Genomic DNA, 24,700 nt, shown 5'->3' with positions numbered 1-24,700 from the left:
CTTATTATTTTGGGGACTGAGTCAGAGTATCCTTAGACAACAGATTTGCAAAATGAATGATAAAACATGAAAGGTAAAGCATTAGAAAGCAACAGTACTACATCTTTAAAATCAGAACAAGACTAGTGTGGACATTTTTAATATTGGACCTAAGATATCGTATTAAAAGTTTTTACAACTTTAATTGTTTGGGATCAGCATATATGTTTTATTTAAGATTGCCAAATGCATTTTTTAATGTCAGACTTCTGATTACATTACTTTTCGGGATTTTAGTTTCACTTAGTTTTGAAAAAAGATACAATGCACTCATTCATTATGAGTAAAAAATCAACAGCCCTTTCTTCTCTACTGAATTTGGGATGGCGTTATTTTCTATTTTCCAATTATGACTTTGCTTTCTCCAACTTTATTAACAAGCTGATAAGCCAACTTACTACTATACTTTGAAAAACAGAGAGCAAAGAGCCAGGAAATTTCCACAGGGATGGATTTCAACTATCATGTTGTCATCAACAAGAGTAACTTGTAAGTATTGGATATACCATAACTTTGTATTTTGAGTGGTCCACAGCCATAATACTATAAAAAGTAAACTAGACTAGTTTTCAAGGAATTCTTATATGTTCTGAGAATAGTATGAAAATCCCTCATCTATCTACCGTAGTAGTTTTTTTCCGCCAGAGACAATACTGAACTAACCCTTGTTATTTTCCAATGGGATGCCACAGCCATCTATGTACATCTCTCTGTGATGACAACTGCAGGAAAACATTGCATTTCCTGCTCCTCTCTTTTTAGGGACCAACTAGAAGGATTCAGTAACACTTGTGATGGGAACATCATTGGAAGACCTGGAACACTATTACAAAGACTACCCACATCATTGTCAGAAGTTAAAATGACTTCACGGTACATTATCAAAAACAAAAAACAAAGTAAGACACCAAATCTCTGTCCCTGGAGAGCAAATGAATGAGCCTTGAACAAGATTGGAACAAAATTCTGTCACCTGCCCCTGCCTGAAAGGGGAATGGGGTGGATGGACATACAAGAAATATCATGTCATATTAATTCAATCCGGCTCTAATGCAGAACATGTGAATGATGGCAAGGAAACCACGAAGGGCAATTCAAATTTTGTGGTGTCGCTTTCCCATCCCAAATCTGCCCAGTGATAATAAAGGACAAGAAAATGGGTAGGAAGGAAGAGAGCAGGAAAAAGGGCGAAAGGGACAACATATTTAAATATCTACATTCCTTTCCCCAGAATTGCTTCCACACATTTTAATTCCCTTGAAGCTGAATCAGCTACATGCACAAGCTGCTTTTTTAGAGGGGATTAAAAAAAAGATAAATGGGAACAGAAAATTCTTCTATCATTAACAGATTCTTCGGTAACAATGACATTTCTGAGTCCTTCTGCGTGACAGCAACTAATTCCACCCAAAACATAGGATTCCTGAACAAGGACCTCCTGGAGAGACAGAGTCAGCTAAGCCAGCATGTGGCTTGGTTTTAACTTCTGTATCTGCTTGTGGGGCTGCCCCTTGCAGCATCTTCAGATAAATAGCGTAACGCCTAAGAAAACAAATCACCATAATGGGATATATTTGGGCTCTTTTCTCCATCCAAATTCTTACTGAAAACTTCCCCTGCTTTCCTATCACTCCACTAAGGAAGACAGCTCTGTCACATTTATTTCTAATGCATTTACTTATATTCTGGGACTGAGTGGAAGGGGAAACAAGTTTGGAATAAAAACCTACCAAGAACAGTTGCTGTTTCGGCATGATCTATCTATGTCTCTCTTTTTAAGAAGAAATTGGACAACCATTTGTGTGAAATGGTATAGGGCCATGAGAGCAAACCTATGGCATGTGTGCCACAGGTGGCACGCAGAGCCCTCTTTGCGGGCATGCCAGCTGCTGCCCCAGCCCAGCTCCACTGTGCATATGTGCCTCCCACTGGCCAGCTGGTCTTTGGCTCTCTGTCATGCATGCACGGGGGGTGGCACTCACATTGCATTTTGGGGCCTCGCATGCCATCCCTATACCATGTTTTGGCTTCCAGGTTGGTGCAGGAGGCTTTCCAAGCCCAAAACGGGCCTGGGCCTGGATGGCCTCCTGCACCAACCTGGAGGCCAAAACGAGATGTGGGGGGTGCCATGCGAGGCCCCTCCCGTGCACCATTTTGGACCTAGAAAGCCTTCTGCACCGACTTGGAAGCAAAAAAATGGGTGAGGTGGGGTAGGGTGCATGTGTGTGTGTGGGGAACACGGGGGCTCACATGTGCATGCACGGGGGGGAGGTCACACGGGGAGGTCACGCATACATTGCATTATGGGTGTGGGCACACTATCACATGCACATGCTTTCCAGACACTGCCCTGCCCGCCCCATCCTATTCCATTCCATTATCATCTCCAATGTGGGCAATCTTGATGGAGTCATGCTTCTTCTGAAAGCATTGATTTATGAATGGGCAGTGGAAGCAGTAGCCGGAGAAGTCTTTGTGCCTAGCCATAGTTGATGTGCCAGTTATGGTCATCCCTAGATCAGGAAGCCCTATTTGCCTATTTAAATTAGACTGCTTGTGCAGGTCCATCTTTGAAAATGAACTGGGCATACATAGTTAGGCTTCCAATTGAACAAACTGGATACTATAGACTTTCTCCCTATAGAATCTGTCAAACTGCTGGGCCACGGTCCAGATATGCCATACTCAGGCCAAACCCACCCCAGCTACGCAAAGGCAGAAAAACGTCACAATATGTCACGATTTGGCCCATGATGCAATCGAGTTTGACACCCATGCTATAGATAGTTCTTGATTTTTGACCATTTTGCTTAGTGACCCTTCAGTGTCACAGTGGCATTGAAAACTGTGACTTACATAACACAGTTTGGGTCACTGTATCATATAGATTTGTAAAAATAATTGTAGAGACTAATGATGAATAGACAAATGTTAAATAGCAATTATAAGAATGTATATTTGTGAATGAATTTGAAAGGGAAAAATAAAAAAACTGTAGTTTTAAAAAAAGAAAACAGTGACTTACAAGAGGCCCTCATACTGATGACCATTACAGCATCCCTGTACTCACATGATCGCAAGTTGGGTGCTTGGTAACTGGGTTGCATTTATGATGGTTGTAGCACCCAGGGCCAAAGGATTTGTTAGTAATATAATCTAACGCTTGGGTTGGCAATATATAAATCATGTAATAATGCTATACCTGTTTCTTTAAAGCATACCGTAAAATGTGATTGGTTGCTGTTTTCCCCAATCGGCCATAAGAGGGAGCCAGAATGACTGTTAGCTCTCTGTTCGTTAGATGCTGGGCTGATCTGATCTGAGTGTTTTGGAAGCTGGCTGTTAGAAAGTGCTGCGAGCTATTGTAAGTTTTGCAACTGCTAGCAAACTTTGAGTACTGACCTGATTATATGATACTGGACTATGTTATTTGGATTATCCCTTAACTGAAAGACATTGATGACTGACTGTCTGATCCGTGTATGACTTGGACTGTTTGATGGACTCTGATACCTCTATTTCCATGAAAGTAAAAGCCTATTTAAACTGCAGTGTCTCTGTATGCTGGTTTGTGTGTTCTCCAACACAACTCTAACAACGCTTCTCTGATCGTACTCGCTCTCCCAACGGGGAGCTTACCTAACAAGATTGCCATTTGCAACCTTCCCAAATGGCTTCCGACAAGCAAATGAGGAAAGCTGGATTTGCTTAACGGATGTGACAAAAAAAAGTTGTAAAATTGGATACAGACACATGTTGACTCACTTATCGCTTAGACCATATCGCTTAGGGTTGGAAGTTCCGGCCACAGTTGTGGTTGTAAGTCAAGGACTTCCTGAGTATGAGATCACTGCACTTACAGTAAGATTCCAGCCCCAATGATCATCTTTTAACCCCAATACTGCATAGTAGGGAGACATCATAGGCTGTCCTGCCAAGCATGAATCCTAATATAGTCTCAAATGGTGTGAAGTATAGGGAGTATCCACTAAATCAGGGGTGTGAAATGGGCCGGATCTGGCTTGTGGGGTGCTTAAATCCAGCCCACAGGGCCAGCCTGGAAATATCAAAGGATACACCCGCCCCCCACAGGCATCGTTTTTATCCTCCATGGCCTCCTGCAGCACTCTGCCGCCCAAAAACAGCTGGCAGAGTGCTGCGGGAAGCAATGGACCGGAGGTGAAAATGAGGCAAAAGGGAGGGATGTGCAGATCCCCCATGCCCCGTTTTGGCCGGCAGGGTGCTGCAGGAGGCATCCCACCCCCTGGGAAATTACAATGCTGATCCAGCCCTCGAAGAAATCCAGTTTGACATCCCTGCACTAAAGAGTTGTTGCTTTTCAGTGATAGCTCCACACTTTGGAATATGCTCCGCCTGAAAGTCTTCCTGGCTTTGACCAAAAGCCCCAAATATTATTTTATTACAAGGCGTTTTCATCCCTTAGCATCTCTGAGGGCATCCACTATGTAAGTGTTTGGTTACACTTCTAAACATTCAGATTTTATGTGACAAAATAAACACAAATCTAAGAGTTCATCTACTGGCTCAGACTGGAGGCTCAGCAGCCCACCATCCAGTTCCTAGAAACTTTTATTAAAACTACACAGCCTTAAAAAATACCACCCCACCCCATCATCTTCTCCAACAACTGGAGATAGAATATGCTTCTGAATATTGAGGATATGTAGATAACATTTAATCTGTTGGCTTTGCAAAAATAAAACCAGAAGAGCACCCGTGTTAAAGGAGTAAAAATATTCACTCAGTCTGAATATACAGAGGTAAACAAACTGAAACTGGAGCCTGTTTTATGTTTTTTTTTTTTTAATCTTCCCAGTTAAGAACTTTTTTTTTTTGGCTCACAAACTCCCTGCCTCTGTAACAGCAGCTACACAGCTGCATCTTTCTTGTTCTCAACCCCAACCGGGAGCTTCCACATCAAGGCAGCACTATTTCTAGCTGCCTGTCAGTAGGATCATTCATAACACACAGGACAGAAGTGATGAAGAAAACGGTGCTTTTTATGGTTAATAAGCTTCCCTGCGGGGGATGCCATAGAAAGATTATTAGAGGAGGGCTGGGAGGGGAGAAGAGAAGTGAAGGAGTCACAGCTTCCTCTATACTGGAATAGAAACCATTGTGTAGAAGGCTATTATTTATTACAGTACCAGAATCAACTCGGGAGCCTGGTGCTTAGTTAAGGCACAGATGTGGAATGGGCAGAGCAAATGGGAACTTTTGTTTTTAATTTCTTTTAAGATCGTTCATTGCCGAGAGTCACTGAGATGGGCAGCCATACAAACTGAATAAATGTATACATAAATAAATAAACAAACAAATAAATAAAAACTAGTTTCCAGAAACGTTGCACAGGAGGATATGCAATCCCCATCTGCCCATAAAATTCAGTCATCTCGGAAGCTCAGTCACAACACAATCTGTTTTTGGTGTAGATGATATGTAGACCCAATTCTTATATTGCAGCATCATGCATGGATCGGCCCACCATCAAATTACGTATTTTAAGAAAATTCTAACTTCAAATTAGTTAAATTAGCCAGAATATTTCATTTTTAAAAGCCTTTTCATATACTGATCATTGCTACAATGAAGTCCAGAAAGTATTTATATGGGATGCACCAAATTCCTTTATTTTGTTTGCCTCAAGCTAAATTGTTTTGTTCCAACAACAGCTTCTTGTTTTATAAGGGGGGAAAAAAAACCCTCTGCCACCACATCACTTGAAAAAGATCTGACAGTTTCTTGACTATTCAGCCACTTTTGCTTCCATCCCCAACTCTTAATTTTAATTTGTATTAGAATGCAAATCTCCAAAGTCTTGACTACTTTCTCCTCCATCTCCTCAAATTCAGTGTTCCTACCTGAAGATTGTTCAGAGGTTCCATTTTCATGACTGGCCCCAAAGTGTTGAGCGGAAGAGAAACGTCAATGCTTTGATTTGGCATCAGAGGAGTGTGAATGGCCAGTGGGGTGCTGGGGATGACTCCAAAGCTGGATGGTTGGGGAGGAGGGAGAGAGAGAGAGAAAGAGAGAGAGAGAGCAAAGAAGGTGTAACATTGAACAGAGAAGCCAAGAAAGAGAAAGTGTACAACAAAAAGGGTGTTTAGTTGACTGCAAGGTCTAACCTGTTCTTGTTGAATTGAATGGCAAAGTCGCTCATGTGTTGAAGAGCCTTGTTGGTGAAACTCATATCCATATAGATATGTCCTTGCCGATGACCGAAGGTTCCAGAAATTTCCAGGCCTTTGGCTTTCACAGCCGGCAACCAGACCTATAAAGTCATGAGGACTAGCAGTTAGAGCAAGGAAAACTGGGGTCATAAAGGGTCAGAATCATTACAGTGAGATTTCTTTATCATGATAGACAGTAATGTTGAGTGGGTGTGTTCGGCCTATCCACTTCAAATCCATTTTATATATTGGTATATAATGATGACTGAATCTCAGATGGCAGCATAGATTCTTTCCAGCTGATTTAGAAAAGCTGGAGTGGAAATGTCTCAAAATCCATTTACAGTACTCTGAACAGAGTTCACAATAGTTTGGCAGTAAAAGAAGAGGATTTAGAGAGGAAATAGCATGCTCTAATTGGCAACTTGAAGACGTGTGGATTTCAGCTTCCAGAATTCCCCAACTTGCATGCTGCATGCCATAACAAAACAAAAAAACCCAGAACCACCATCCTGGTTTCACCTAAAACTTTTCGCTGTAGTACTAAATGAATTTGTTTTTTTTTAATTAAAGGTGTTTTTTTACATATCAGTGTGTGAACAGTGTGGTATCTGAGTATCATACATTTCATACCCAAAAAAATTAATGTTATTCATATTTGTTTCATTTAACATCTTATATAATACTAGTAATAATACGCATCTTTATATAAAATTTTAATCTTTAATTTTTCAATATTTCAATATGCTATTTTATACCAATCGCCCTGTCTTGATTATTGTACCTTTTGGTGTGAATAAAATATGATCAATCTTATTTGTTACATTTAACAAACTTATATAACTAATATTAATACCAACATTTATCTTCCATTAAAATCTTCCATTATTGCTTATTCAACTTGTTATTTGACTGTTCAATATTTCAATATATTGTTTTTATATCAATCACCATATTCTATCATAATACAAGTAAAATATTATTAATCACATATTACATTTAGCATACATATGCATATTCATAATGAATTATCATTTTTTAAATGGATTTGTAATGGATGCAGAAGCTCATCAGGCCAAACAGAGCAAAAGGCACAGTTACTCACTCAGAAACAGTGTGAAACACAAAAGAGAGGCATGTCAAAAAAAACCACCAACAACAACAATGACTGATGAAGAGATAACCCTGGCAGAAGAAGACAGCTCTCTGGCCAGATTTTCTCACACCTACCGATTTGGGAGCCATATATCCACCAGGTGCCATGCCGATGCCAGAAGAGAGTTCAAAGAGGTCATTCAGTCCACTGCTGACTGCAGCTGGGGTAGGAGAGGGAGCAAATGTTGCTGGGACTGATGATGGGATGAAGGTCTGTCCCACCTGCAGGAAATCAGGGAAGATATTTAAACATAACAGACACCTCTATGAAATAAACCAGACCATTGGACGCTATTCTGAATATTTTAAAACGTGTTCCTAGCATTTTGCTGAATGATCAAGGGTACTAAATTGGCACGTCGGTGTGTTCTCTGCTTTAAATCCCATCTCTACTACCCATCACTATGTGATTGAAGCAGCCATTAATAGCCAACCTGTCTTCTCCAAGAGACTCTGAAAAGTGAAGAGCAAGGACATTCAACTTCAACAGTTAAAGATGAGGAATTGTATCAACGATGTGAGTGAACTCTCCAGAAGTAGTTCTCAGTCATAAACAAGCCCTCAACAACCATGTAGTGAAATGGGCTCAAAGCTGGTGCTTTCAAAATAGACCAGTTGATCATCCAGGAAGTACCATGACCCTCAAATCCAGTTAAATAGAACTGGAACACTTTGCTCCAAGGACAACAGCAGACCACAGCTATTGATGACCCTTGGAAATTAGGAATGTGAGTTGACCAGTTCTAGTTCATTCAATGACTTTTAAGTTGTTTGGAATTTCTCACCAATGGCACCGAGGGCTCTGGATACCCTTATGTTTCCCATTTATAGGTTTATGGAGCTCTGCGACCAAGCCAAACCTGAAAGCAGTTTTTTTTTTTACAATGACCCTGGTGTCTTGCAGAAACCCTGGGAATCCTCCAGCTTGTTTTCCTTGATTCTCCATTTTTATCTTCTATGACCAAGCAGTGATACATCGATTTCACATGGAAAAAATATACTGTGATCACAGATCTCCCCAGTAACAGAACCCCAAATTTCTTGTCTCCTTCCACTATTTCAGTGTTTTAGATGGTTCTCTTCTTTAATCCAGAGAACATGTTGAGAATGTCAACCCTGGGCTATCTCAGCTGCACAGATTTTAGAAGAATGGATGGGAAAAGAAGACCACAGAACGAAAGCCTGTGCGTTATAGTAGTTAAAGTTGGGAAGATGGGAGATCCTGTTTTCAAATCCCCACTTAATTCTGAAATATATTGGCTAACTTAAAAGCCTGGTTACAAAGTCTCAGCTCAGCCTTGTTTCATAGGACTGTTGTAAGAATAAAATTGAAGGAGAAAATACTATGTGTGCCAAAATGAACTGTTTCCGAAAGAAAGATGGAGTGTAAATTCAACAAATAAATAATAATTTTTCAATCAGAACTGAAAAGGAAAAAAACAACAACGAATGGAGGGCACTTACTGCTGGGCTGCCTCCAATTCCCCCGCCAAGGTCACTGCCAAGCTGCAAGAAAGAAAAGAATAGAAAAAGGAAGAGAGAGAAAGAGAGAGAGAGGTAAAAAAAAAAGGAAGAGAAAAGGCAGGGGAAAGAGAAAGAGTTCATTACAGCCAAGTTATCAAGTGCCAAGAAATAAAGATCATGTGATTCCCAAAAAGGCCTGGCACACCACCTGTCCCCCATCTGTTTGCCCAGAGAGAATATTGACCCAGCAAGGACAGAGAGATCCACAGATATGAAACCCCCAAATTCCACAGGCAGGGAAGTGGGATTTGGTTGAAAGCACAAAGAATATGCATCAAGGTCTTGTGAGCAGCAGCAGAAGGTGGCTGCTAAGACCTAGATAGAGGTGAACTTGCACATTCATCTCCAAGATACAATTTTCAAAAGCCAAACGGCCCTCAGGCTTGTCCCCACTGTTCCTAGAGAAGGACACCTCACAAACAGCCATGGTTACTTCTCTCAGACCTAGCATCAACCAGGGCTTTTCACAGCATTCCAGAAACAATAGCAGGGCTCCTCTTTCTTTGCCTTTGTAAACCTATTCATGCTAGTCATTCAGGCAATATGGCAGTGAGGAAATGTGGTGGGCAAGGACAGCTCTTCTGAACATGCCATTCTTGCTAACTGTTATGGCCCGCCAGCAACCAGTGGAGCTGGCAGTAGATTCGGACAGTGAGGAGGTTGAGGAGGAACATGAGCCAGTCCTGGAGTCTGGGGAAGGCTCTGATGAGGGCTCTGTGTCGGCGGCAGAGAGGGGGCCAGAGCTGTATGCCAGTTATCAGCTGCCTTCAGAGTCAGACATCAGTGAGGCAGACAAACAAGCTGGAGTCTGTTCCCAGTGTGTGCATGCACAGAGTTGCCAGACGAAGGGAACAACTAAAGGAGTCGACCTGGCAGTAAGGCCACAGGTGGACAATGAATGGCCCCTCCGAGAGGAAATAAAAGATGAGTGGAGTTTGCAGGAGATAATTAGTTCGCTTAATTGGTTCGTGACTCTCCGAGACTCCTTGCCAGGTTTTGCAGATATCGGCCTGTCAGCTCTCCAAGCCAGATAAGGTCTGTGACTGTAAATCCTCCCCTGAAAGACTTTGCTGGATGTGAATGAGCAGAATTCACAGTAAATTAATAAAAGGGGTTTTTGTCGGGACAAGGAGTTTGCTTCATGCTCTTGGGAAGCCTAGATCAGAACACTAACTACCATTCCTGTGTGGGTCAGTTTCAGCAGCAGCCTCTTGCCATTCCCTGCCTGCCCACCAATATTCCTGGGCTCCAACGTCAGTAGCCCATTGATGTTCTGAGAGCAAAGAGTCCACAAAAAGCAAAAAGCAGGGCCAAAAATAAACTGACATATATGCGCAGTGTTGTCACCCTAAAGTGGAGGTTGCTTGAATGGGTGTCATGTGATATTTCTATTTCTGGCAGCTTGCTGAACAATTACCCAACAGAACAAACCCAAGCACTCTGATATGGAACATGCATTTAGCTTCGCTCATAGATGCTTGGCTGAAAGTTACACCCACCCACCCTAATACACTTTCTATCTTTTTTTCCCCAAAGGATAAAACATTAACACCTTTTTCCTTCTAAAGGAGGGGGTGGGGGGAATGTAACCAAGTAGAAATGAAAACTGCTGGGATGTGAAAAGCAATCTTACAAATCACAATGTATCTGTTTGATGCTAAACAGTAAAAAAGCTGAGAGTGCATCAGATTGTTCCATTTTGAGTGTGTAATTTTTATAACAAAATCAAGGAGGCAGCCTTTTCATATTTTAGGGAATAAGCAATTTCTGCATTGCTTTTAAATAAACAACTGGTGATTTCTTTAAGATGTCAGTGGCCAGGGTTAAGAAACACTGATTTAGAAGATTATTAAAAGTCCCAAAGATTGATTAAATTTGTTATTTGGCGTATGGAGTTCGGGTACATTCTTGCAGGGTTATGATAGAGCCATTTTCTAGCCTAACCTCAGCTATTTGTGATTTTTTTTATGCTTAAAGCTACAAAATGGAAAATAGGCCGAAGGCAGAAAAATGGGACAATTTACTGTAGTTGGCTGTTCTTTTTCAGAGACGTGCCTTCAGAAAACAAAAAGATAAGGAATCAAAAGACTGGATATATTTTAACAGAGCCTCGGCTGTCCTTTGAAATACAAGCAAACAAGGACCATTCTGATACATCATGGTGACACAATATATTTCCTTTGAACAGGACTCAATTGGCTGCAGGCATGGGCAGGAATCGATAATGTGGCACCTGTGAATGCCACAGCACCTGCAGAACAGTAGACTGTATCCATCCTACCTGCAAACAATTTTTACAGAAAATTTCTTTTTAAGTGAACAGACTAAAGTATTAAAACACTGTCAATGGAAGTTCTCAGTCATCCAGGTCATTGTTGTCCCAAAGGTACTTTTTCAAGAGGCAGCTGGACTTCCTGGTTTTTCTTTGAAGATGCTTTGCTTCTCATCCAAGAAGCTTCTTCAGCTCCGACTGGATGGTGGGGAATGGAAGGATTTATATTCCATTTATATTTATATTCCATTATATCCCACCACTCAGTCAGAGCTGAAGAAGCTTCTTGAATGAGAAGTGAAACGCCTTGAAAGCAAAACCAGAAAGTCCAGTTGCCTCTTGAAATAGCACCTTTGGTGCATTAAAACACTGGCAAATATTTCAAGGTAAGTGTTTTTCCAAATAAGAACTAATAAAACTTGGGAGTATCTTACATTTTAAAATTGATTTTCTAAAATAAATGAAAAAATGTTTTAAAGCTTAGTTTCTGGCACCTACACCACCATATAAGATTACATAACGGTGCCCACTAACAGGAAAAGGCTACTGACTCCTGGTAAAAACAGCTGCAATGGGGAAGAAAAGGACACTGCCTTAGAAATAGATTTGTGCTCTTAGTCCCCATTTTAAAAAATGACAGCAATCTGTCCCAGCGTCAGACTCATGCAACGACCGTTATGGCTTGTTGGAAAATAGATGATCTCTCACTCTTTCAATCCGAAGGCTACAGTTGTGGAGCGGGATAATAGCCGGAATACTCATCCATTATGACTTCCTCTTGCAGAAGTGATCATGGGCGATTATTATCCCCTTTCGAGTTACGGCTATGTTATTAGCCAGGAAAAACATGGCTTGTACAGCAAAGGTAAGGAAAGCAAAAGCTCCTGTCAGATTCGTTTTGAAGAAGGCAAGAGGCAGAGAGGTTCTAGTACTCTGGGGAATTTTTCCCAGTCAAGTGGGAAGGGGGAGAAGCAGTCTCCCCATCAGCTGGCAAGTGAGCTTCTTACATAAAAGCAGCATCAAAACAACTTGTGAATAATTCTACATAATAGAGCCAGATGTTTTTATCTGCTTTCATCAGCTCCTGTGCCAAGTTTATCTCATTAAAAGAGCCACAGGCTGGGAAGCCAACCTTGAAAGATACAAATCAAGGTTTCTTGGCTCTTACAATCCTATACTTCTTTGCTCCTTCTCTTTTACACACACACACACACACACACACACACATACACACCTCCCCTAGGAATTGCAAAATGATGTAATGGGGAGGAGAGTAATCCAACGTCTCCTGTTGGCAAGTTTGTGGTCTAGCACCTAAACTGTGACTTTTGCAACTAGAAATCAGGACTTAATTAAGTAAGAATCTGTAGCTATTTATGATTTACAGGTAGTCCTCAACTTACAACAGTTCGCTTAGTGACCATTGAAAGTTACAACAGCACTAAAAAAAGTTACGACCATTTGGGATGATTGACAACTGATTCACATGTATGAGGGTTGCAGTGTCTCAGGGTCATGTGATCCCCTTTTATGACCTTCTGACAAGCAAAGTCGATGGGGAAACTAGATTCACTTAACGACCGTGTTATTAATTTAACAACTGCAGTGATTCACTAAACAAATGTGGCAAGAAAAGTCATAAAATAGGGCAAAACGCTTAACAAATTTTTCACTGAGCAACCTAAATTTTGGGCTCAATTGTGGTCATAAGTTGAGGACTACCTATACATAGTTTTTAGATCAATAAAATAAAAAAAGTATGTAATATGAGTGCCTACAATGAAGGGCAGGCAGCAGAAAGACTTTTCGGTATTTTGTGTGTGTGTGTGTGATGTGTGTGTGTGTGTGTGATTTTTATATAACTTGGTATTTTTGGATGCTGCTGCTGTTATTGTTATCCTTGGGATCTGTGACATTGTTTAGTTGGTGGCATTCCTTCTTTCATCAGAATTTCATTTTAATGTGTGTTATTGTGTATACAGAAAAAAGACAATAAAAGTTATCTTAATCTTAACTGAGAATGCACTCTGGCTACATGATCCTCATACCTAATCAGCTGGCCTTAGAGGACAATCTTAGTTCATCATACAATAGTTTCCAATTTTTTTTCTTATAACTGGTCTCCTTGGTGAGGACTGCATTCCTGATGGCATTAATTCCGAACTTCCTAGGGCAGGGGTGTCAAACTCAAGGCCCGCAGGCCAGATCTGGCCCATGGGGTGCTTAGATCTGGACTGCGAGGCCGACCTGGAAACAGTGAAAGACTGGTCCACAGTGCCTCTGCCAGTGAAAACAGAGTTCGGGAGGGCCACGTGCGCCCCTTCTGAGCTCCATTTTCACTGGCAGAGGGTTGCAGGAAGCTGTCGCAACCAAAAATGGAGCTCTGGAGCCCATTTTCACTGGCAGAGCACCTAGGCCACAAGTAACATCGAGCTGGCCACGCCCCCTGACCACACACCCCGTCCCGAGGTCAAACACAACCCCGATGTGGCCCTCAATGAAATCGAGTTTGACATCCCTGTCCTAGGGCCTCACAGACTCCTGACTCTCCACTGCTGCTTAGTACCTTGGCTCCTGGCTTAGATTATGCTTCTGGTTTAACTAGCTCAAAAACCTCTCTTCTCACAAACTTCTTTTTTAATCCCATCGACATGGAATTTAAAACTCACTAAAGTGTCTTCCTCTGATCAATACAGCAACACCAATATTTAGCTCCTGCTAACCTTAGAGGCAATATACTATATACTCAAAGTCAAAGAACCCTCACTCCCATCATGTTTTAAAATATGATTGTTCACCACTCATATCCAGTCTTGATTCTTGAAAGAACCATCTGCCTTTTTTTCTTAGCTTCCAGAGTGTATGATTTTGTTGCCCTGCGGTCTCCATTTATAACATACTTTAACTGTGTATGGCATCTTTATCAGTACCTCCACTGATTAAAAGGTACTTGTACCCATGGAGGTTTCTATAACTCCTGGGTAGCCAGTGTATGGGGGATGAGGAGCCTTAAGTAAGACTCTAAAGTTTTCAGAAGGCCAAATAAAATGATGTGATAACATCACTACCAGAGGCTGGGTTGAATTTTTCAGCCCTTTATGTATATTTTGTGGGACGATAGGAAGAGAATGGGAGTTCATCCTCAAAAAGACCTTGAAAAATGGCCTGAAATCACCATTTTAGGCCCAATTTCAAGACTGGAAGTCAAAATTATTTGAATCCCCAAAGTCTTTTGCTTCCAATTTCAACCTTAAAGATCATCTCTTCTCCACAAAATTAAAAACAAACAAGCAACCAGGCGGAAATCAACACCCCCCCCCCATCATTAGTGATGGTAGGAGAGATAAGAGATACGAGGACAAATGTCTTCCTGCTTAATTCCAAAAAGCAGAATTAAAACAAAACCCAAATGTTCAAATTCTCAGGCTGGGGGGCCAGAAATGTGTTACAGGGGCTGCCACTATTTTTTGGGTTGAACAGAAAATGGAAGCAAATCTCACCCGCCCTCCACATCCAGGCCATCCTCAGCCCATTGCATCTGAATTCCTGGTTTAAAATTTTAATTATTTCAGATGATTTATTCCTATTTTACTAGGCAAAGGGAAGAGGCAAAATGCCAATATTTTATTTTTAGTGATCTAAGTCAACAGCTTTCTTTTTAGCATGGAAATTTCACCGGCAGCTTTCCAAGCGGATCACTGCAGCTGTTTCAAACTAAAAACTGACATTTTGACAACGCTAATATTATTTTCAGCAGTGCACCTCCACAGAACCACAGCATTGTCCCTGCCTTACACAAATGACCTTCTACTCCTCACAGTTTGGAATGGCTCCGGACTAAAATGAATTGAGGTTATCTAAAACTCCAGGATCCAAATAAGGTAAACATAGAAAAAACAATCCTGAGACAAAGCGAAAGGTGACAAGAAATAGTTTTATTTGAAGTTTGCCAAATATATTGGCAATCCCAGATTTCTGGACCTTTTCGTGTATTGTTCTTTGGATGGGAATGATTGGCAGAGAAGGATGAATCTTTTAGGAGCAAGGTTTTGCTTTGCTCCACTCCACAAGGATCAGGGCGAACTGGACTGTGATCAAAACGGTACATAGATGGCTGGTTGGATCCATTAGAAGTGATGAAATATGCAGTCTCCAGGAAGTGCTGAAGGGCGACTCCTACAATCCCTATTAACTGTGCTGACTGAATCTGCTAGAGGCTTTGAATCTGTCACATCTAGTGGGCTGTAAATTCTACTTTTGACTCTAAGACTAAGCTTCTTCTGTAGAGTATTCAGATTCTTTTCAGCTTAAACTGCCCTTAAGCTACTTCCAGTTGCCGAGAACACCTCCTTCTCACAAAAGCCAGACATGCTGGCCAGCTTTGATTAAAATTTTATCCACTTCAAACTGCAAGTAGAAACCTGTCTGACTGGGTCTTTCTCCTGAAGAAAACCAATTATAGCCCAAATATGAAAGCTACCACCTCAAGAACTCAGGCTGGAATAGAAATGCTTGTTCCGGTACATATAGGCAAATTATAGAGGAACTTTAAATTTGCTTTCTGGGGTATTTGAGACCGCATGCAATGTTTAATTTTCGTCAGCGATGAAAGAACACAGGCCTCAAAAATTCTCACAGTGGATGTGGTGGCAGCTTCTAGATAGGACACCAGGAAGACTGCAGATACCTTGACAAATATCAAACTTGCAAATTCTCCCTAGCATTCCTCTTCTTTGCTCTTTTACTTGACATTTTTTGATTCGGCTGCCACCTCAAGAACCGCTGAGGTTGAGGATCTGCTACTCTGAGAGTTCATTTGACAAGAACATATTCTCTCCCCCCCCCCCCCCGCCATGTTATAAGGCTTAATTCCGGAAATCTGCTAAAACCTTATGGATCTGGTTTCCACTGAAAACCCACATCAAAGTGAGCCAGTCTTTGCTATGGTGTTGTCAACATTTTGCAATAATATGTGGAGCATGTAAATCCTGTCACTGAGAAGCCAAAACTTAGATACCCCTGTGTTCAAAGTCTTAAGAATCACAAAAGGACGGAGTGGGAGTGGGGGTGAGGCACAAGCAGTTGGAAGCTGTTTGAGAAGCCTTAATTTATCTTCTAAGAAACAGTTGGATTTTATCAGAGAGCTAAAGGTTATCCAGAAATGTCTTGCTGCAGAGTGTGAGACAGCATCTGGACAGCGCACAAGCAATTCTAGACATATGCAGTGGACACCAGATTGAAGCTTGCTTGCTAAAGATGGGGATTCAAGCATCAATGTGAACTGCTACACCTCTGCAGGAAGATCCAGATCATAAAACTAGGTAATAAATATCAGCTGGTTGGAAATATCATATTGTGCTAAACATTCAAATAAATTCCTAGGTCTTTGCAAAAAAAAAAAGTTTGGAGATGCATAACCTAGCTGTGGTTGCCTACAGTGATAGAAGGGGGTTGATTATCATTTGTTGAAATGAAGAGGAGGGTTGGGAATGGAAAGCCATTAGGTTGCTTGTCCAATTCTGAGAAACACAAGACACAAGACACCCATCCTGTATCCAGGCCACAGCTAACTGATGGGATAGTAGGTTTAACTATACAGGTAATCCTCGACTTACAACAGTTTGTTTAGTAACCATTCAAAGTTACAATGGCACTGAAAATAGTAACTTAAGACCATTTTTCACACTTATGACCGTTGCGGCATCCCTGTGGTCATGTGATTCACATTCAGATATTTGACAACTGACTCATATTTATTATCTATCTATCCATCCATCCATCTAATCTAATCTATTTATCTAATCCATCCATCCATCCATCCATCCATCCATCCATCTAATCTATTTATCTAATCCATCCATCCATCCATCCATCCATCCATCCATCCATCCATCCATCCATCCGCACTGACAAATTGTCACTTTTCAGAATTAGCATGGTAACTCCATTTATTTACCACAGTTATTATAATTAAAGTATTTTATAGAAGATTCTAATATATGCAAAAGCTAATGTAGGGTCAAAGGTTACTAAAACAATAATGTGTATGTCACATCCAGAGTCTGCCTCTGCAGTAATGATTTCTTGTGTCATCCAACCATCACTGTCCAATATACCAGTATCAAGGACAAACCATATATTGCTAAAAGCAAGGCTGAGTAATGTTACAAAAAGAAAAGGCAGTTATGGTAGGACTGTGAGATATTTGTTCCAAACTTAGCATTACGGGCTAATTGATCAATTTTGGTTCATAAACTATGGTCTCTTCCTTAAAACTGGTTCGCCCATAAACTAAACAACTTGTGATATGGTTTTGTGTAATGGGTTTATACTATGCCCTAGCTTTGTTCTTATGGATCTCATGCCTTCTCTTCCCTGCTGTTTTGCAAAATAACAGCCTCTGTTACAATTCATTATTATAAGGAAGTGACACAATGAACCAAAGCTGCCAAGGGTGATGCAAGATATTGTATGAAACATGTACCTGATGCTAAAAATCAAGCACATTTTTTTCTCTTTTCTCTGTAGCATCTAGCAAGAAACACAAACACGACACAGCCATGCTCCTTGTTTCTGCTTGTTTCTATAGGGATCAGACCATGAACCTCTTAAAAAGCCACTACCAACATTTTCCACAATGTCATTTAGTTTTTCCTTATCTTCTCTGAGTATTTATGAAGATAATAAAGACCGGATATAAACAAACAAATCCACCCAGCAATACCCCAAATAAGCAAGTAAAGGATCTGCAAAGCTGAAAAGGCGCAGAAAGAAAACAAACATCTTTGCTTCCTCCAAGTGGTAGTTACTTGGATCCAAGATCCCAGAAATTCTTTTAACATAAAGGGAAAGGTTGCCAGCAGTCTAGATTTTTGGTAACACACACACAGACCCCCACACACATCCCTAAGAATTTTTTCATGCTTACTCACCAGGCTATCAAGTCCACCTCCTAGAAGGTCCACACCACCCATCTGCATGGAAGACACTTGGGGAACATTCACCGGAGGCCCCAGGTCAAGGTTCAAGAGGTCACCCAAGAGATCTCCTTGTGATGGAATCACCTGAGGTTGCTCCAAGTTTGTAGCACTCATGGTTCCCACAGGGCTGTCTCCTGCATCAGTGCTGAAGGTATGTGAAGGGGGGAAGGAAAAAAGGGTTACTTGGTTTCACTGTCAAAGAAAAGAGCAACACAAAAGACTTTCTCGTGCAAGCTGCTCTAAACAGACTTTGCAGTGCAAGTATTCTTGTAAAAATAACCCTTGCAAGAGGGGTGTGAACTGTAAAATAATTTGACGGCAAACAACTGCTATTTCTTTAAAAGTTGAATTCCATAAATATCTACCCAGTATATGAAGCTGTTGAAACACGGAATGAAACCCTGGGCAAATAAATTCCAATATTAAAATAATGGACTGAAAAATTTAAACCGGGCCATTTGGTCATTGTGAAAGAACAGGGGCAGCTGTGGAATTAATAACCCACCAAATAGCTTGGGAAGAACATTCACCCAAAGCAAGCAAGGGAAAATTGTGGGCTTCCAGGTGTTACTAAACTACCAGGTTTCTTCACCATTACTTAGGCCAGGGGTCGGCAACCTTAAACACGCCAAGAGCTGGTCCTAACTGGAAGCCCCCATGTTCAATTCTGGAGACGTCCAGAAGTCTGGTTTCCCCGCCACAGAGTCTCCTCCTAGCGCGGTGTCCTTTTTCCTCTACCTGTCCTAACCGAAAGCTCTATCAATTGTGGAGCTGACTGGAAAACCGGCCACAGGTTGCTGACCCTTGACTTAGGCCATTAGGCATTGGAGGGCAACATTATCTCTGGATCACAAGTTCCTCAGCCCTGATTCAGCCAACATGTCCTGGCAAATTCTCACATTGTTTTGGCAAGCTGCCCAGAGCTGCTTTATAGAGTGAGATGGGCAACATACAAATTCAATGAATAAATTACCGATACTCCTCGACAAGTTCTGATGGTCCTACCTTGGAGTACTTACAACCTGGATTCAAAATTCTGATAGTCACTCCCCCCTCCCCCCATTGTGTTATGACTGCATTTTGGATGCTCTGCATTTACTACTGTTTGAGGCATCCTGCAATCACATGGCCATGTTTTGCGACAGTTCTGCCAAAAAAAAAACCCACAACATTATCGTTTGGTTTTTGGCAAAACTGCACCCACAGTAAACCACCAGTTTGCTAAACAAAGTTTGCTAAACCAGTTTGCTGCAAAAAGATAGTCTGTCAACCCTGAAGCTGACTTGGCCGAAGCCATCTTGGAGCTTCAGTGCTGCCTCACTGGAACTGAGGTACAGGGAGAGGGGAGATAGCGATAGCTGGGGTTGTGTAGTCAAAATAAAATACTTTCTCTTGGGAACCAAGGACGTTCTCCCACCTGGCCAGAGAAAGGAGGAATTATGTCACCAGACCAGCGGATGGTGCGATGACTGGGCCATGTGACTGATTGTTTGAGGTTGAGGGAAATACTTTTACTTTTAATTGGGTGAAAACCAAGAGGCTCCTCAGAGTTGCTTTTCACCAGATAGGTGTCAACATGATATTTCCAATAAAGCTATTCTTTGAGAAATCCACCTGCCTTGGAGTTTTTGCTTGCAATGGATCTATTACCGTATTTTTCAGAGTATAAGATGAAGCAGAGTATAAGTCACACCAAGATTTTGAAAAGGTAAATTAAAAAAAAGTTTTTGCACTCTGCAGGCCTCTCAAACCCTCTGCTTGTCCATTTTTGTAAAGGGGGAGGGGTTTCGGGAGGCCAGAAATGCTATATTCAGTGTATAAGATGCATCTAGACGTTCACCCTTTTTTTGGGGGGGGAAAGGTCTTATATTCTGAAAAATACGGTATTTAGAACCCTGACATTGGCTTCCTAATGGTCTTAAAACAAAGACTACTTGGATGTGGCTGCTTATGACCTATCCTGATTAAGGCCATGCCTCCATCCTGGTTCTCCTTGACCTCTCGGCGGCTTTCGATACCATCGACCATGGTATCCTTCTGCGACGACTGCGAGAGGTGGGGGTGGGAGGCACTGTTTTGCAGTGGTTCTCCTCCTACCTCTCGGACAGGTCGCAGTCGGTGTTAGTTGGGGGGCAGAGATCGATCCCTAGGCCCCTAACATACGGGGTGCCGCAGGGTTCGGTCTTATCCCCCCTACTATTTAACATCTACATGAAACCGCTGGGCGAGATCATTCGGAGGCACGGGTTAAGATACCATCAATACGCGGACGATACTCAGTTGTATCTGTCCGCCCCGTGCCAACTCAATGAAGCGGTGGACGTGGTGAGCTGGGGTCTTGAAGCCGTTAGGGACTGGATGAGGGCTAACAAGCTTGTACTCAACCCGGAGAAGACCGAGTGGCTGTTGTGTTTCCCTCCCAAAAATTCGACCAGTGTTCCATCGCTCAGGCTGGGGGGGTCAAATTTTATACCCCTCAGAGAGGGTTCGCAACTTGGGAGTCCTCCTGGATCCACAGCTGACTTTCGACCACCATCTGACGGCTGTGACCAGGGGGGCATTTGCCCAGGTCCGCCTGGTATGCCAGTTGCGACCCTACCTGAACCGGGAGGCTCTCACAACAGTCACTCGGGCCCTTGTGACCTCTAGGCTGGAATACTGCAATGTGCTCTACATGGGGCTGCCCTTGAAGAGCATCCGGCGACTTCAGCTAGTCCAGAATGCGGCCGCGCGAGTGATTGTGGGCGCACCTCGGTTCGCCCACATAACACCTATCCTCCGCGAGCTGCACTGGCTACCTGTTGATCTCCGGGTGCGCTTCAAGGTGCTACTCACCACCTATAAAGCCCTCCATGGTAGTGGATCTGCGTACTTGAGAGACCGCCTCCTGCCAATTACCTCCCTGCGACCTATAAGATCACATAGATTGGGCCTCCTCCGAATACCATCCGCCAGTCAGTGCCAACTGGCAACTACACGGAGGAGGGCCTTTTCAGTAGCAGCTCCGACCCTTTGGAACGATCTCCCCATGGAGATTCGTACCCTCACCACCCTCCAGACCTTCCGCACAGCCCTCAAGACCTGGCTATCCCGTCAGGCCTGGGGATAAGATCACAATCTGTCCCCACCCGAATGAAGAATGAATGTTGTGTACTATTTTACTCTTATGTATTGTTTTATGTTTATTGTTTATACCCCCCCTCCCTATTTTATGTAAGCCGCCCTGAGTCCCCGCGGGGAAAAGGGCGGCCTATAAATATTAATAAAATACCTAAAAAATACCTTAAAAAATTCTCACGTTTTCTGGCAAGATATTAATTATGTTACTGCTTACAAACTTTCTTCTCATGGATAGTACTCTACTTACAGCCATTCATTTAGTGACCATTTGAAGTTACAATGGCACTGAAGAAAGTGACTTATGACTGTTTTTCATACCTACAAATGTTGCAGCATCCCCATGGTCACGTGATTAAAATTCAGAGGCTTGGCAACTGGCATGTATTTTATGATGGCTGCAGTGTCCCAAAGTCACTTTTGCAACCTTCTGACGAGCAAAGTCAAAGGGGAAGCCAGATTCACTTAACAGCAATGCTACTGACTTAACAAATGCAGGGATTGCTAAAAGCCTGTAGAGATTCTCAGTCATTCAGGCTATGGTGCTTTTCAGACCAAAGGTGCTTTTTCAGGAGGCAACGGGACGTTCTTGCTATCTCTTTTGAAGACGTTTCCTTTGGGACAGCCATAACCTGGATGACTGAGAATCTTTACAGAAGTTTAGATATGCAATTTGGGATGAACACCCTTTGAATGGTGTGGGATTAGGAACGGGTTTCTGGGGGGCTGGGGGGGGCGGGAATGCAGGCTACAGGAACCAGGAGCACTAAGCAGGTGACCCTGAGGACACCGATAAACCTCCAAGTGCTTCAACTACCTGCCAAAAGGATGCAAAGGAATATAAATCCTTCCATTCCCCACTATCCTGTCAGAGCTGAAGAAGCTTCTTCGACCAGAAGCGAAACGTCTTCAAAAGAAAAAACAAGAAAGTCCAGTTTTCCTCCTGAAAAAGCACCTTTCGGACAACTGCAGTGATTCATTTAACAATGGTGACAAGAATGTGGTAAAATGGGAAAAAATTCACATCAACTGATTTACTTAGCAACAGATATTTTGGGCTCAATTGTGGCCATAAGTGAAGGATTACCTGTACTGTTTCCATGTTCATGTGAATGTTGAGTCTGATTTTAAATTTTGTTATTACAAACCAGCCATGTAAAATTGTAAGGGCATCAGGGCAGGGTAATACCTCTATATATGAACTTTTTAAAAGCAAGTAATCCACATAATCATCCTGTTTCTCTCTTACCTTCCGTGATGGATAGGCAGGTGTTTGCGGTGGATTCCGTGGCTGCCTTCCACAAAGGCATTGGGTGGTTTGTGATATACTGATGCCAACGAACCAATGTGGCAAATGAGCTCATCCAGCAGAGTGGGCTCGATCAAATCGGTCTCTTCAGAGATCAGGGGCTTCTCTGACAAAACTACCTCCTTGGCAGTGACAGGGTCTGTGGAGAGGAGTCGCCAGTAAATGTAGCCACGGTCACGTAGATCTGGGTTGTCAGAATCCTGAAGCAGAAAAAGGTTGCCTGTTAATGGATATGTCAGGCCTGGAAGCCATCTTTTGCATTGGGCCTTCAGGCCTGCCACATTTTCTACTGTGGGAAATTGGGAGGGGGGATTATATGGAGTGGGATAGCTATAGTCAAAATGACATTCCTTTCTTAGAGAGTCAAGGACATCTTTCCTTGCACCTGGAGTGGTGTTCCTGTGAGGCATCTCCAGTTGGGACAGTGTTTGATTGGACCATGTGATGGACATGTGGGTACTGGGTAGGGTCTTAAACTTTCAACTGGGTGGGGAAAACCTGGAAGCTTTCAGATTCGGCTTTTCCAAGATGTGCCAATATGACATCTCTAATAAAATGGAACTTTGAGGAACCTCAAGCCTCAAAGTTGTCTTGCGTTGGGAGTGTTACTTGGAACCTGGACAGGATACTGATATGGAACAACCTTGGACAGAGGAATACCGAGGGTGAAGGAGAAAAGAATGCACAGGAATCTAAAGTCAAAAGTCTTTGGGACATCTAATATTCTCTACAGAAAAATTACAAACATTCCTCACATATCTGAGGCTTAATAAGATTTACACAAGACTCGGCACCCCAGAATGGGACTTTTCAGTGATAAAATGTTCTGTCTGTAAAACTTTAAATCTGTGTTCTATGGGACACAGCCTCCATGAGAAACTAAAGGGAAAAGGTTTACTCAAATGCAGCTGCTGTTTTTAATAACTAAAGCTTGATCAAAGGTTCTGGCATTTAAAAAAACCTTGCAAGTTCTTTAGCCTTAAACTGTTTGAAACCCTTGGTTTAAAAAAGAACATTTTGTAAGCCTCTTTTCACTTCTAAATACATTTAAAAGTTACTTTTTCGCAGGCTGAGAATTCTTTAAAAAATGTAGTATTTTACAAATTTCAACAATGTTGTCAGAAGTGAGTTCAGTACCCTTTATGGTTTTGTTTGCATAATTGTGCTTATATAGATTAAGTGCAGGGGGCATGGTTAGTGTGCAATGTTACCAGTTAGCACAAGAATGGAGGTGTAGAAGTGGTCTAAAGGGAGCCAGTTCCAGCTCCTTCCCTGTCCCTCTGTTATATGATTCAAATAGGGATGAGAAGGTGACAGATTCCTGCTCCAGGCTTGGGAGCACTAAACCTGTAGATTTTATTTAATGTTCTGGGAAGGGGAAAAACAAGAAAGATGATAGGCTCAAGATCCAGATGGATCTTGAAAGACTTGAACACTGGGCTCTTTCTAACAAAATGAAATTCAATGTAGAGAAAAGTAAAGTCCTACACTTAGGTAAGAAAAACCAAAAGTACACATATAGATTGGGTGAAATCAGGCTTAATAGCGGTAACTGTGAGAGGGATCTTGGAGTCTTAGTGGACAACCAGCTAAATATGAGCCAGCAGTGTGCAGGGGCAGCCAAAAAAGCCAATGCAATCCTAAACTGCATTAACAGAGGGATACAATCAAGATCAAGTGAGGTACTAATACCACTCTATAAAGCCTTATTAAGACCACACCTAGAATACTGCATCCAGTTTTAGTCATCACAGTATAAAAAAGATGTTGAGACTCTAGAAAGATTGTAAAGAAGAGTAACCAAGATGTTTAGGGGACTGGGGGCTAAAACATACAATGAAAGGTTGCACAAATTGGGCAGGGCTAGTCTAGTGAAGAGAAGGACCAGGGGAGACATGATAGCAGTTTTCCAATATTTGAGGGACTGCCACAGAGAGGGGGGGGGGGGGTGTCAAGCTATTTTTCCAAAGCACCTGAAAGCCAGACAAGGAATAATGGATGGAAACTGAACAAGCAGAAATTCAACCTGGAAATAAGGAGAAATTTTCTGACAGTGAGAATAAGCAACCAATGGAATAGAAGTTGCTTCAGAAGTTGTGGGAGCTTCATCACT

At 42.1% G+C, this 24,700-nt stretch overlaps 1 protein-coding gene across 3 annotated transcripts in view; it reads right to left on the bottom strand.

Moving 5' to 3' along the window:
* Positions 1-24,700, bottom strand: part of AP2B1 (adaptor related protein complex 2 subunit beta 1) — an 87,805-nt gene that overhangs the window by 20,207 nt on the left and 42,898 nt on the right. For 2 of the 3 annotated variants that reach the window (XM_032215834.1, XM_032215833.1), the window contains exons 13-18: positions 22,528-22,787; positions 18,114-18,306; positions 8,850-8,891; positions 7,461-7,607; positions 6,186-6,331; positions 5,922-6,051 (exon numbers count right to left, since the gene is read on the bottom strand). In XM_032215834.1, the coding sequence (XP_032071725.1) occupies positions 5,922-6,051; positions 6,186-6,331; positions 7,461-7,607; positions 8,850-8,891; positions 18,114-18,306; positions 22,528-22,787 (918 nt within the window). The remainder of the gene's footprint in view (positions 1-5,921; positions 6,052-6,185; positions 6,332-7,460; positions 7,608-8,849; positions 8,892-18,113; positions 18,307-22,527; positions 22,788-24,700) is intronic. The other variant, XM_032215835.1, reaches the window with a different exon arrangement.

The sequence above is a fragment of the Thamnophis elegans genome, chromosome 4, assembly GCF_009769535.1.
Source record: "Thamnophis elegans isolate rThaEle1 chromosome 4, rThaEle1.pri, whole genome shotgun sequence".
NCBI classification, from domain to species: Eukaryota; Metazoa; Chordata; class Lepidosauria; order Squamata; family Colubridae; genus Thamnophis; species Thamnophis elegans.
Note: the sequence above shows the minus strand (reverse complement) of the source record. Positions and strands in the feature narration are given on the sequence as shown.